Source organism: Theobroma cacao, chromosome 9 (genome assembly GCF_000208745.1).
Source record: "Theobroma cacao cultivar B97-61/B2 chromosome 9, Criollo_cocoa_genome_V2, whole genome shotgun sequence".
Classification (NCBI taxonomy): domain Eukaryota; kingdom Viridiplantae; phylum Streptophyta; class Magnoliopsida; order Malvales; family Malvaceae; genus Theobroma; species Theobroma cacao.
The window spans coordinates 4,661,907-4,674,860 of NC_030858.1; the positions used below are offsets into that span (position 1 = coordinate 4,661,907).

The 12,954-nt window shown below is 34.7% G+C and overlaps 1 protein-coding gene across 1 annotated transcript; it reads left to right on the forward strand.

Moving 5' to 3' along the window:
- Positions 8,952–10,657, forward strand: LOC18588402 (putative GATA transcription factor 22). Its single transcript, XM_007012783.2, has 3 exons — positions 8,952–9,448; positions 9,591–9,938; positions 10,077–10,657. Exons 1-3 carry the CDS (start codon positions 9,227–9,229, stop codon positions 10,413–10,415), a joined length of 909 nt encoding a protein of 302 aa, XP_007012845.2. The 5' UTR covers positions 8,952–9,226; the 3' UTR covers positions 10,416–10,657.

Here is a 12,954-nt window from a genome sequence, read left to right on the forward strand (position 1 = left end):
GTGTTGCCACCTGTCACAAAGAAATTTGGGGGTAAGAATAGATTTTGTTCACTTGAAAACATATTTGTTTAATCAATACGTTTTCTTTTTTCTCCTTGAAAGTTTAATGGCAATTATAGTTTAAATATATTATCTTAATTGACTTTAATTTGGTAATCCAGTGTCATATTATCATAAACTCAATCATAATTGATAGGGATTGAATTTTGACGTATTTGGTTTGATGTAAAACGTGCAATATACGAAATAAAAGTTCGAGTCTTATTATTCATGTTTATCGAATGACATATCAAAAAGTGAAAAAGCACTTAAAAAATTTAAAATTATGTATCAAATTATTAAATTAGTTTATGTAATACAGAATGGGACAAAATTGATAAATTAAATAAATATTTTTTTTAACCCTAGCCATGGAATTTTGATTCATTTTTGTAGGGGGGAAAAAGGAAAAGAAAAGCTTGATACATGACTTACCAAGGAGAAGAACCCTACTTCATTATTTTTTTGAAAAAATATAGCAGTTATAAATTAAAGATAGGGCACTTTTAATTATGCTAAGATACTTTGCCCAATTCAGTGCTTGATAAAAGTGATTCTCCCCAAAAAACTTATTGCTTACCTTACTGACATGGAATATCATCATATCTTGCACATTTGTACTCTTACCTCAATTAATCATGTAGAATTTTGAACCATCTTCAGATTAGATTTGCTTACACCAAGTAATCGGAAAGTCATGAATCTTCTTTCCGAATCAAAAAGGTAAAATGTTAGTTGAGCATACGGCATCATCTTCATGACAGAAAGGTCACAGTAAAAGATTTTAATTTCGAAGAAAGCTGGCTTCGGTTGTTAAAGTCTTTTGATCGGAGCTTTGATTATTTTGTAATTTCCCAACCAAGAGCAGCCCATTAAATGAAAGGAAATAAAGTAGTTCCGTAAGTGGTTAGGAGGTTCATGTAACCTTGTCCAGCAGTCAAATTACAAGACATAAAGAAAAGGGGTTTCAAAAAGATACCACTCAATTTTTTAAGATTAAAATTTGGTGGTTGTGTAAAGTCCAAATCAAGTATCTTGAACCCATCAGTTAGTAATAATAATAATATTATTATTATTATTAAATTGTTCATAATCATATTATTATATTGTTAACGCCGAATTAAATATGCAAAATTCAATAAACGAGTTATTGTGTGATAAACACTTTTCTCATTTTTGGTCATGCTTTACATAATTTATAAGGACGGTGGAATTTGGCAGATTAATGGCATTTTTTCTTAGCTAAGACAAATATTTTAACTTATATTTATGTCTTTAACAGCGTCCACATTAGTGGGCTTTATATCCTGTTAGTGAATTCTTACGTGCACATACAGGAAACGGATGGGGCCCTATCCTCCCCAAACTGGGTCGGGTTGGGCCCATTTATGTCCCCTCGAAGTTTAAAACCACACGTTTTAACCTCTCCCGCAGCCCAAAACAAAGACCTCTTTCGGAGGTCAAAACAAATGATCTACCGGTTCCAACCTTGATTAGAGGATTATAATGCGACACGTCATCATCGGTCCGATAAACTTCCGTTGGATGATGATCCTATGGTTAGGCAAGTGGAATTGTTAAGTTCGTGGCTCACTCAATTGGATGAGCCTGCCAGGTCATCACACGTTGCCCATATCCTGAGTTCTTGGTTGAAGTAGGGACCATCGGAAGAATTGTGGGACCCGATGTGGACTTTTGATGAAATCAAGTGGATCATAATCCCAGAATCAAATTGTTGTTTCCACCCATGAAAAGGCAAAGCCAAGTTGTTTCCTTCAAGCAAAGCGTCGAGGGTGACACCAAATTTCCATTCAAAGTGGTCACTTCCGTTGGTTACAATATTGATTTATTCATCTCCCTATTGATTACAAATCTTTATGTTTAGGAAGGAAGAAATAAATTTAATTTAAGTCATAAGTTTTTACGTCTCGATAATTATTACATAATTTATGTTCGATAATTTAATCATATATAAGTATCGTTTCTGTTCGATTCAAAACTATTATCATTAGGCATGGAAAACGAGTTTGTGAGCATAAATGTTATGAAATTTTCTGTCTCATACTTTCTTTTTGTGTCAACTTTTCTAGGGAAAGGAGTCCGCATTAAGTTTTCTTTCTTTCGCATGAAATATTAACAATTGTAGATGTGGACAGGCAAATGCAAGTGGATGGAATCAAACAAATAAAATAAAATAAGATAAAGTAAGGGGGGCGGAAAATTAACTAAGCTTATAAAATAATACTACGTTAAATGATCAATGGATTGAGTGAACAAAAGTTAGACCAAATAGGCAAGGAAATAATTTCCCAAAGTATATTAATGTTCCTTCTTTTGGTTTAGCACTTTTAACCTACCATACTTAGGGTAGGTGGTCCTACCAGATCAATACCCACTAATCCAAATGACCCATCAAAGTCTAATAACTTAGCTTAACATCCAATAGATTAATTTTTGGGTATTGCAGCCATTGTTTTGCTGACTGATTTCCAGCTTTGAAAACTCATTTTGGCTTCCTGTTTGGATTAGTTCTAAAGAACAGATTCAATGGTTTTGGTCCATTCCAATATTCCATGTATTTAGAGCCAATCATGCATCCTTAAATTTCAATAAGTTTTGAAGTATGTCATCTATGATAATTCCTCTTGTATTTTATTGTTCTTTGCTTGCATGAGTTAATTAAAAAAATGAAAAATGATGACATCCAAGTCAGAAAAGTATTTGATCCCAGTAGTTAGAGGGTCATGTTTTCAATGTTCAAGACTTGTGAGTCTAATGCTACTCTAATCTTCATGTCATAATCAAGTTGAATGGGAAAACTATAATAATTTAAACTTTTATTTACCTTAGAATCTTGTACTAAAATTAAAGACAAAAAAGAAAAGATGAAAATAAATGTTTCTTCTTTTTATCAAATTGCTAATCTTTTAAAACTTATCCAGTAGCATGGAATTGAACAATTGAAGAAACCCAATTCCCACCTTGTCCTTTTCTTGAAGCAGGCCGGCTGCAGTAGTGGTTACTGGTTTCTGTTATCCATGGAAAGGTGTTAGGGGAACCTTTTGGAGATGCTGATGGGAAGTTGGAGTAGATGAGTAGAGAGGGTTGAGTACAAAAAAGAAAAGAAAAACCAATAAGCAATAATTTGTAGAGAAGATTATCCTGAATGAATGATATAATCATCTGATAATGACATGGGATCTATTATAGATTAGGTTTGCTAATGAAGTTTTAACGAACAGATAAGTTACATGGTTTAAACATCATCATCAGCTTTTTTGGTCCTTTGATTTGGCGGCAGAATAAAGGCTAGATGTTCCTTCTCCTAGTTAGTTATGGTTATAATCAGTACAGCTTTACTTGACATTAAAACTACTGCAACTTCATTTGTTCAACTACCTCCACCTGTTGAGTTTCTCAACAAAAACTAAAAAAAAGTGAGAGGAAAGTCCACAGCTATTTTGAGGCTTGTATTTGACAATTTGGCTACATTTTTATTACACTCCTTTCACCTAACACTTCTCTCAACCACAATGAATAATGTTTCAATTTCTCATAGTTTCCCTTATCAGGGAAGTTGGCTCAGAGCCCCTTATCCAACCCGACAAGCGTTTGATTGTTGCGGTTGGGACCAGACTCCAAGCCACCCAGGTTGTGGATTGTGCCACTTAGAACAGGTCGCAACCACCCTGGGTAATTGGTTCAACTCGACCTCTCCTGCCTTTCACATTCACCAAACCCTACCTGATTTCTCTCCATTTTGTGAAGTCTTGTTGCGTGAATGAGTGAAAGTGCTTTGGCAGGCAAACTCTTTGTGCTTGTTAAAGTTCCGCAAAGTTCCAAGCTGCAGTGATGACTGATGACCAACAAACCTTCAATTGAATTTATCGACCTCAAAAGGACAAATGAAATCGGGTCATGAGTTCCATCTGCACCTACACTGTGATTTTGAATAAGAAGCTGAGATTCAAGAAAAGAAAAAGTAAAAAAAATTTATGGTACTTTGAACAATTATAGTATTAATTAAGATGTGACAGTAACATAGGGATAGAATAATTGAAGAAGCATTTCCTAAAGTTAATTACCGCAACTAGTTGAGTGCAACTCAAATCTCGAAGAGATCTCGACTGGTCTTCTCATAATTGTAATAATATACTAATAATTTCATTGGAAGGACGATTGCACAACACATGATCCTAAAACTTCAACTTAGGCTGAGGATGCAGGTTCTTCCTATATTAAATAGTTTTCTAATGTCTGGTTTTTCAAACTTTAGAAACAGATTCACAACCCTATCTCATCCAGTCGACTGGCCACACTCTAATTCAATTCCACCATAACTTCATCAAATTAACTAACAGTAGGCTGTGAGCTGTAAGTTGCCGATAAAAAATCATATTTAATACATGAAAACTTCATTGATGAATATCTCACATCAGCAGCCATCGTGGGTCCAATTTCGACATCAAACATAAAAACAGGCTGTCATTGATGTTAAGATGACAGATACCGCCGTTATCTGGCATGGCCTTACACATTTCACGAACAATCCTAGCTTTAATGAAACTGCAGATGTTTGTAGTTACGGATAAGAAGGAAAAAAAAGACATGCTTTAACATTCCAAGTCATGCCCAAGAGTTTCCTTATCGTTTTGCTTATGATTTTATGAGCTTGACACAATTAATCTGCATGTGGACTTTGATATTACAGACATACCATATCCGAAACTCTTACTTTCGGCTGGCTCCACAGTCCACAGGAATGAATCATAATCCTTTACAATAGTCGAGGAATTAAAAGCTTTATTCTCTTCAAATATTCTGCATCCTCTGAGGCCAAAGCAGGGCCTTAAAAATGTTGTCAGATCATATTTGTTTCTGATATATCATGGCAAAAAAGGAAGAGGATAAGTTGATTGGATTAGAAGCAATCAATCAACTTCACACCTTAGATTGAATATAGCACCATAGTCTTGGATATGGGTATTATCGAAAATGTATTGTTTAATATGTAAATAACATGATATGAGAATAACACTAATGCAAATTAATGGTGATGTTTCACAGCTCAAGGATGAGGAAGTCAACAGTTAACATTATTGTCCCTGCGTGCTTGATTCTGCTTCCTAATGGCTTTCATCGTCACGTCTGGTCACTACTGCCAATTCACAATATAACAGTAGCCCAACGTAGGTTATACTACGGATAATAGTTCTGTAAATAGATTGCGAATTAATTCAAATCTCAAACATTGAAAAAAGTAGGTAGGAAACTCTTTAGAAAGCTTTTAATGCTTCGCAAGTCCTGCCGCAGTAAAATTCAGGCACTGAATATTTATTAAATTACAAGTTTCTCTCCATTTCTGTACTGAGGTAAGAGTCCTTGAAAGTCTCCGGATTCAGATTTTTGGCACAGAGTGCTTGCATATTGTAGCCAAAAGTATATTTCCATAGATTATAAAAGCCTGGAGTCCATCAATTCATGGCCTAAACTTTGTCAATCAAGGAACCTTTCTCTCATTTGTTCAATAGCAGTTTTCGGGATATGGAATCAGCACATGATCCTTGTTCGGCTGGCCTCTACCTTGAACTTGTTTCAGTCTTTCACATGGATAGATTTCTTGTAGTGGTGGGCTAGTTGTGACCCTGATCTGGCCCAAAAAAAAGTACTGGATAGTATGGGTGTGGGCGTTTGGTTCACCATTAGTGGGCCAATTCTCTGGGTGCCCCTCATTACAGATCGGACCTAAAAAAATGACTGTAGCGTCCCAATGGCCCAATCCCCACCCCCGTCTTTTATTTTTTATTTTTTTAATTCAAGAACCGTAACCAGTGCCATTGATCAGGTCAGAGCAATTTCTGTTTTGATTGTAATTCCACTGAGAAAATTGCATATAAGAAAAAGATATGTATTCTAACTCCATATAAAATTTTCAAGAACAAAATTTTTAAATAACAATTGTCATACCAAGTTAGACAAATAGTCGAGATAAATTTATTAAAATGAATATTATTTTTTGAATATACATATATAAAATTACGATAATCACATATATTAATTTTTATAAATATAAGAAAATAGGAATTGATGTGCAACAGTGCAAGCCATAATTACACACATATAATTATTGTTGTGATAATATATATAATATGATGGAGAAGGGGAGTTCAATCAAGTTGTGCTTTTCAGGAGGGGGGGACCTGCGCCAGAAACGGAAAACGTGGACGCGAATTTCTCAGTGATGGTTTTGCATGGGTGTCTTGTAGCATTTTAAAAGATATTAAAAATCTTGCCTAGCCTGTTATGTTTTTAGCAGGAGGATATGTAAAAACCATTGGTTTTTATAACTGGTGGATTGGACTATATATATATATATATTGATCAAGTAAGTCAAAATCTGAAGACAATATTCTATTTATACAGGAAAAGAGTCCGGAAATCTTGACCGCAAATAAAAAATTTCTGGTCTGGCGTCCATATCATTGAAGGGTTTGTTTTGCCCATGAACAATTTGCAGCCACCATAACTTATCTAGACAAGGGGCCGGGAGGGAGAGAGGGGATGGGATGGGATGGGATGGGACCGTGATTTTGGCATTGAGGAATAGTGTCATGTAGCCCTAAGGGCAATGGCCCGGTCAGATTTGCTAGCACCTCTTTGAAAACTACCCATGGTTGGACGTACCCTCCGTTTCTGACACAATTCATGATAATTTTTCACCCGTGTCTCCATCCACGTCTCCACCTCAAACAAATGTTACAGGATGTGATTAACAGCCTGCCTACGTAGCCCCCCTCCTCATCTTATAAATTATATTTATATATATACCCCCCTTCAATTCTTTTCTTTTTTTTAAGCACATAATGGATATTGTTATCATCATGTTGTGATCCGTAGACAATCAAGTTTCCTATGTTCCCAATTGCCCCTTTGGGGTGCCTCTCTCTCTCTCTCTCTGCATGCTTCAGATAATAATACTGCGGATATTTTTGCTGTCATTTACAGCTTAAATGTCACCAACAGCAAAATGCCTTAGGATGTGTTATAAATAAGTAAAATAAATGTCCCAAAAATCAACTTAATCTATATTATAATATGGAAAGATGAACCAAAAGTTTTTGGTGCAGACGTAGAGTACGGCATCCATGGTTGCATCATCTGTTGTGCTAAATTACCTACAATTATTTTCCATGTTATATAGTACTAATATGACAATATCGTTGAAATCAAAGCAAGAGGTAAACCAGGTGACAGTACTGTACCATACGCCTGAAAAGATCAATTCATGTAAAAGAGTACAATTTTTTTTTTAGTAGATTCACAAGGAACAGTACGTCTATCTGAGAATTGAACTCAACCCCCGCCCAGTGAGAAAATAGTAAAACACCAATTTTACTTTGTACTACTCATGGGGGACTTCAACCTTTTAACAAGATCCAGGTATAAAGAAATTAATCTTGAATGAACAAGTTCTTCACGTGCCTGGCTTAGATATTGGAGATGGCAGAGGAGCATTCGAGCTGGGACAGTGATACCCAAAATTGAAAAATAAATGTCAAAGGGAATATAACCCTACTGGTATCTCTTTTGAAACGAACAAAAGGATACTGGATACACAACAACAGAGCAGAGAGAGTAGCAAATGTTTTACAGACTACTACAGTTCTTTTAAGAAATCACTGCTTAGATAGATGTTGAGCACTAGTGATAGAGGTAAAACATACGGAAAGAAACCAAATTCGTTAAAATTCAAGACAGTCAAAATCTTGTATTGTGTTTTTAAGCAACGATAACTAATACTCCTGTGTCTCACATGTAGCTTTTTAGCAAGAAGCTTTTTCCTTGTCTTGTTCCTTTCTTCACTCAGCTTTTTTTTTTTATTATTATGTTTTCATACTTTTCTTTGGCAATTTCCCATGGTATATTCAGCTATTTCCTTGTTCTTTTTCAACAATTTTCAATATATAGTAGTAGCCTGTACAAAACAAGTTCTCTTTAGTTTAATTATAGTCTATTTTCTCTTCTAATTTTAGGGATTCACATGATCGATTCTAACCAGCTGCTCATTTAAACGTTTCTTAGGTAAAAGGGGAAAAACCTATATATAGTTATGTAATGCAATGATAAGGAGATAGGAACATGAGTCACTGAAAGAAAATGGAAGACAGTATAAAAGATGCGTGATGGCAAAGGTGTGGGGTGCTGCATTTGTCTCTTGCCTGCACCAGCATTCAATGCTTTTTGGCAAGAGTAAGGTGGTCAAGAATGGAGATGTTCCCATGAACAATTTTTAGCCCACCTCTGATCTTCCACTATCATATATGCACCATGCTCCCAATATTCCTTATACCCTAATTAGAAAGATACTGCGATAGCTGAAGCTCATATCATGTGATGCTCCTTATAGTACCTGACAAAGTGATGGATTATCATCTGTCTGCTTACAAGCTACTCTTGATGCTGTTATTGTATCGTTTTTTTTTTCTTTAATTTAACAAAAGGAATAAGGAAGCTACAAAAGGCTAAAATGAACCAAAATTCAGACATAATGGGGCACCAAGTTACTCAAGAAAAAGGATTACCTTCATCCTACGGTTCACCACAATGCTGTGTTTGATAAAGAATAGTAATACTGATCATTATAATTTCGTTAAGTGGGAGGATGAGTTATATGTGCATAAGAAAAAATGAGTTTTTATTAATTATATGAGTAGACAATCAGAATTAGTATCAAAGGGGACTATAAGGAAGCATGATTTTGTGTGGCTACCATGAAATGAACTCTATCTTCATGCTTTTAAAAATTTCAACTAAGGGTTACAGCTATTGGGGGGTAAAATTCCTGCAGATAGGGGTTCTTTTTGAATAGGATCGAGCAGTAGCATTCCGCACTTCTCCTTTTCCTTTGTCTTTTCAAATTGTTTGTTCGGGTGTCATATATGAACTCACGTGAACCTCTTATTAGCTCTCTCTCTCTGTTCCTCTTTCTCATCATCTGTCCTTTAAAAGGGGTTTACCACTCGATGGCGTAGGCCTTTTTTGCCTTTTCTCTATCATTCATCACCTTCCGTCGTATCTCCCTAATCTCAAACATCCTCCTTTACTGGACAACAGCAAGAATTACTGTTGATCACTTGATTGCTGCATTCTCTCTCTCTCTCTCTCTCTCTCTCTAGCTGATCTCCTGATGACTTCTAGTAATTGCTATTCATCTCTTTATCCTTTTCCTATTGACCTTAACGAAGATGATCAACACCAACAGCACCAGCTTTTCAGCTTAAAACCCCAACCACCTTCTTTATCTTCTTCTTCTCTTACTTGTCCTATTCTCTTCAACCCAGTTGTTCAAGAACAAGCAGGGGGTCATCAAAGGGAACCCCATCAGCACTTCCAGTATCAAGAAGATCAGGTACATAGACTTGTTTGATCTTCCATAATCACCTTTCATGATTTTTTTTATGTGATCACTTAGGGTTTTCTTTTCTCTTTCTTTTTTCTTTAGTCTTTTAGGGATAGATTATTGATCACTTAAATAACTTTCTTAATTTCAGGCTAAAATATATGTTCCGCAAGATGAACCATTGGAGAGTGACAGTGGGCTCAACTTATCTTTATTCAAAAAAGAAGAAGGGAATGAAAATCATCAAATTGAGGATAGTTCTGCTAAGTGGATGTCTTCAAAGATGAGGATGATGAGGAAGATGATGAGCTCGGATCGCGCAGATTTATCGAATAGCTCTACACCGAAATTGGAAGAGCCAAAGCAGCAGCCATCATCATCTCCAGATAACAGCAGCAACTCTTCTTACAACAATAACGACAACATCACAATTAGGGTTTGTGCTGATTGCAACACAACCAAGACTCCTCTTTGGAGGAGCGGACCTAGAGGTCCCAAGGTACTTAGTTTCCACTCATTTTTCTGATCTATTACCCTTATGCTAAAATCTAAGTGAAGAGATGTTCTCAAAGAAAATAACTACCTTCTTTTTTTTTTAATCTTTGGAGATGATTAATTTTTGTCCTTTTGGCTGCAGTCCCTTTGCAACGCCTGTGGAATTCGACAAAGAAAAGCAAGACGAGCTATGGCTGCAGCGGCGGCGGCAAATGGCACTATTGTTGCAGCTCAGACAACGCCAACGATGAAGAGTAAGGTTCAAGATAAGTCCAAGAGATCAAGTAATAGTGGTTGCGTTGCACAGTTGAAGAAAAAGTGCAAACATAGTTCCCAATCTCAAGGTAGAAAGAAGCTTTGTTTTGAGGACTTGAGGATAATCTTGAGCAAGAACTCGGCTTTTCATCGAGTTTTCCCTCAGGATGAGAAGGAAGCCGCGATCCTGCTGATGGCTTTGTCGTACGGACTTGTTCATGGTTGAAAATTTCTCAAGCAGCTAGCTAGGCTAGCTTTATTGTTTTTCTCAGTTTGAGTAATGTTAGGGAGAGTGTTCTGGCTTTGCTAGATCATAAATGTTAGAAACCTGAGTTTGTACGAGTGAGTGAGTGAGGAAAATTTAGACATAAATAAACAAAGAGATAAAGAATTGCATGGACATCTTTGAGTGTTTGAGGTTGGATTTGAGCAACGGTTGATAACCAAAATTTATGGATCTCTTGTTAATCAATGTTATGTTTATCAACTTAATTAATTTCAACGTTTTATCTCTCTCTCTCTTACTTTTGTTTCTTTCTTTCATCTTTGCTTTTTGATTATTCAACAAGGATGAACAGATAATCAAATCAATTAAGTTACTATTTATCATCATATTTTCTTGCAACAATTGTTCGAAGTTAGAAGGTCTAATCAACCTAAGGTAATAATGGTTTGTGAATATATATAAAGCTCTGCCTATACGAGTCACGTGAACAACAATTTTCACAGCTGACACGTTTTTATTTATTTTAATTACTATAGTAATAATTAGGTAAGTGTTGATTAAGATCGTGGGGTTCAGTACAAATAAGTACTCACTAATTGATTAGCAAAGGTTTTTTCAGACCTTTTTCTGATAATCATGATGGCCATATATGAATCAAAGTCCAGGCTTACAACTTTTTTTTTTATTGTTTTGTTTTTCTTTTTTTGCGCGTTCTGAAAGTCACCCTAGAAGATTGTACTTCTGTCTTAGACATTGTCCTCATTCAAGTCAGATCATAGCTTTTAAGAGGTAGGAGTACGTACAACAAAAACAACTGGATTTGTACCTGGGCTTGTAGACTTTGATCTGCATTCTGTTCGTAAGCAGTGAACAAGTTCACTGGGTGGGGCAGATTACTTGGAAAACTATAACTAGTTTTATTTGGTGGGGTGGTGAAGCTTTACTTATGATGATGCAAGGTTTTCCATAGTTTGTTTTCTTCAAGTGGATTGATAGTAATGTCAAAATGTACGTGGTGCTGCATCAAGTCTTTAGCCTAGATATAGGTGGAAGACTTGGTTTCAGCCTTAGACATTCTTACAGTGAGAACCCCGCACACCCATTCCCAAAGCTAATACCCCTTCCCTTCCTTGGACAATGCACACCAATCTTACAGTTTAGCCTGTAGATTTGCATTAAATAGAATTGAGATAAAAAGCCTGTGAATTTGTTTAATTTATTTAAATTATAATATAATTTGTTATTTCATATATTGATAATATCTCTTATAATATATACATATATATAAAATCCTTTTAAAATTTACACTAAATTATATAGCAGTAAGTTAGGTTCCTTATTTAGCATTCCAAATTATTCGCTAATTAATGACCAGGATTAAAGAGATTGAAGCAATAATTAAATCAAGATGACTAACTTAATCATAAAAAGTTTCTAAAATATTCAAAACTTACTTTAACAATTCCTTATACCCTCTGATGAGATACAAAAGAAGAATACTATGACAATAATTTAAAACATTTATCGAAGCTCACCTCATTAGTCTTAGAATTCAAAATTTACAAAAGCGACATATTCCCTCACTTATCCCAAGCCATAGCCTAAAGTTAATTATACTAGTATAAAATATAATAGTATGTTAAAGTAGTTAATTAAGGTTACATATATATCATTTTAGGAATTAACCTTATGACGAATTATCTTGAATGGTGCAGCACTAATTAATTTCAGAAAAAAATACTAGCAATACTTAATTTGACATAAGGTTTAATTATATGAAACCAAATAGGCTTTATACCCATTTGATAGCATAGGAACAAGAATAAATTATTAGAAGAGGTGTGTTTCAATATTATTACGGATATCTGGTACTAGGTAGGTAATTTGTTTCATTGTCAAAAGATAAATATAAAAAGAATAGGGTTTTTAAGGCGACTATGGCTTTGTTCAACTTATGTGCAACTGGCGGAGCCACTTGTAGACCGGAGGGACCACCGCCGTCCCTTTCCAAATAAAGAAACAAAAAGGAAAAAGAAAACCTTTTACCTGTGTTTGGTAGGAGGACAACAAGAAAAAAAAAAAGGAAATCGTTGAAAGAATATTTACTTTCTTTTCGTCATTTTCTTTTTGTTTGATATGTGAGAAATTGGGAAAGGGGAAGGAAAAAGTGGATTTGTATTTTTTTCTTTTTTTTTAAGTCAAAATTTTTTAAAAATTAACAAGGAAATTCTCATTCAATTTAAATTAATAAATTTATTTTGACATAATATTTAAAAATTTTCTAAATTATTTGAAAAATTTTCAATATAAAATTTTTATTATATTCAATTAAATACTTATATTTTTAATTTAAATCAAATAATATCTTATAAATAATGATTATTAGTGTTGACGTGTGCTAACATGTCATAGTTGATAGTGACATCGTATGATGATATAATATTTTTCACTTTTTATATCAATATTATATGAGTATAAAATAATAAGTAATGTTTTGACTAATGGTTATGAGTTAACTGTTAATAATAAAGACTTATTT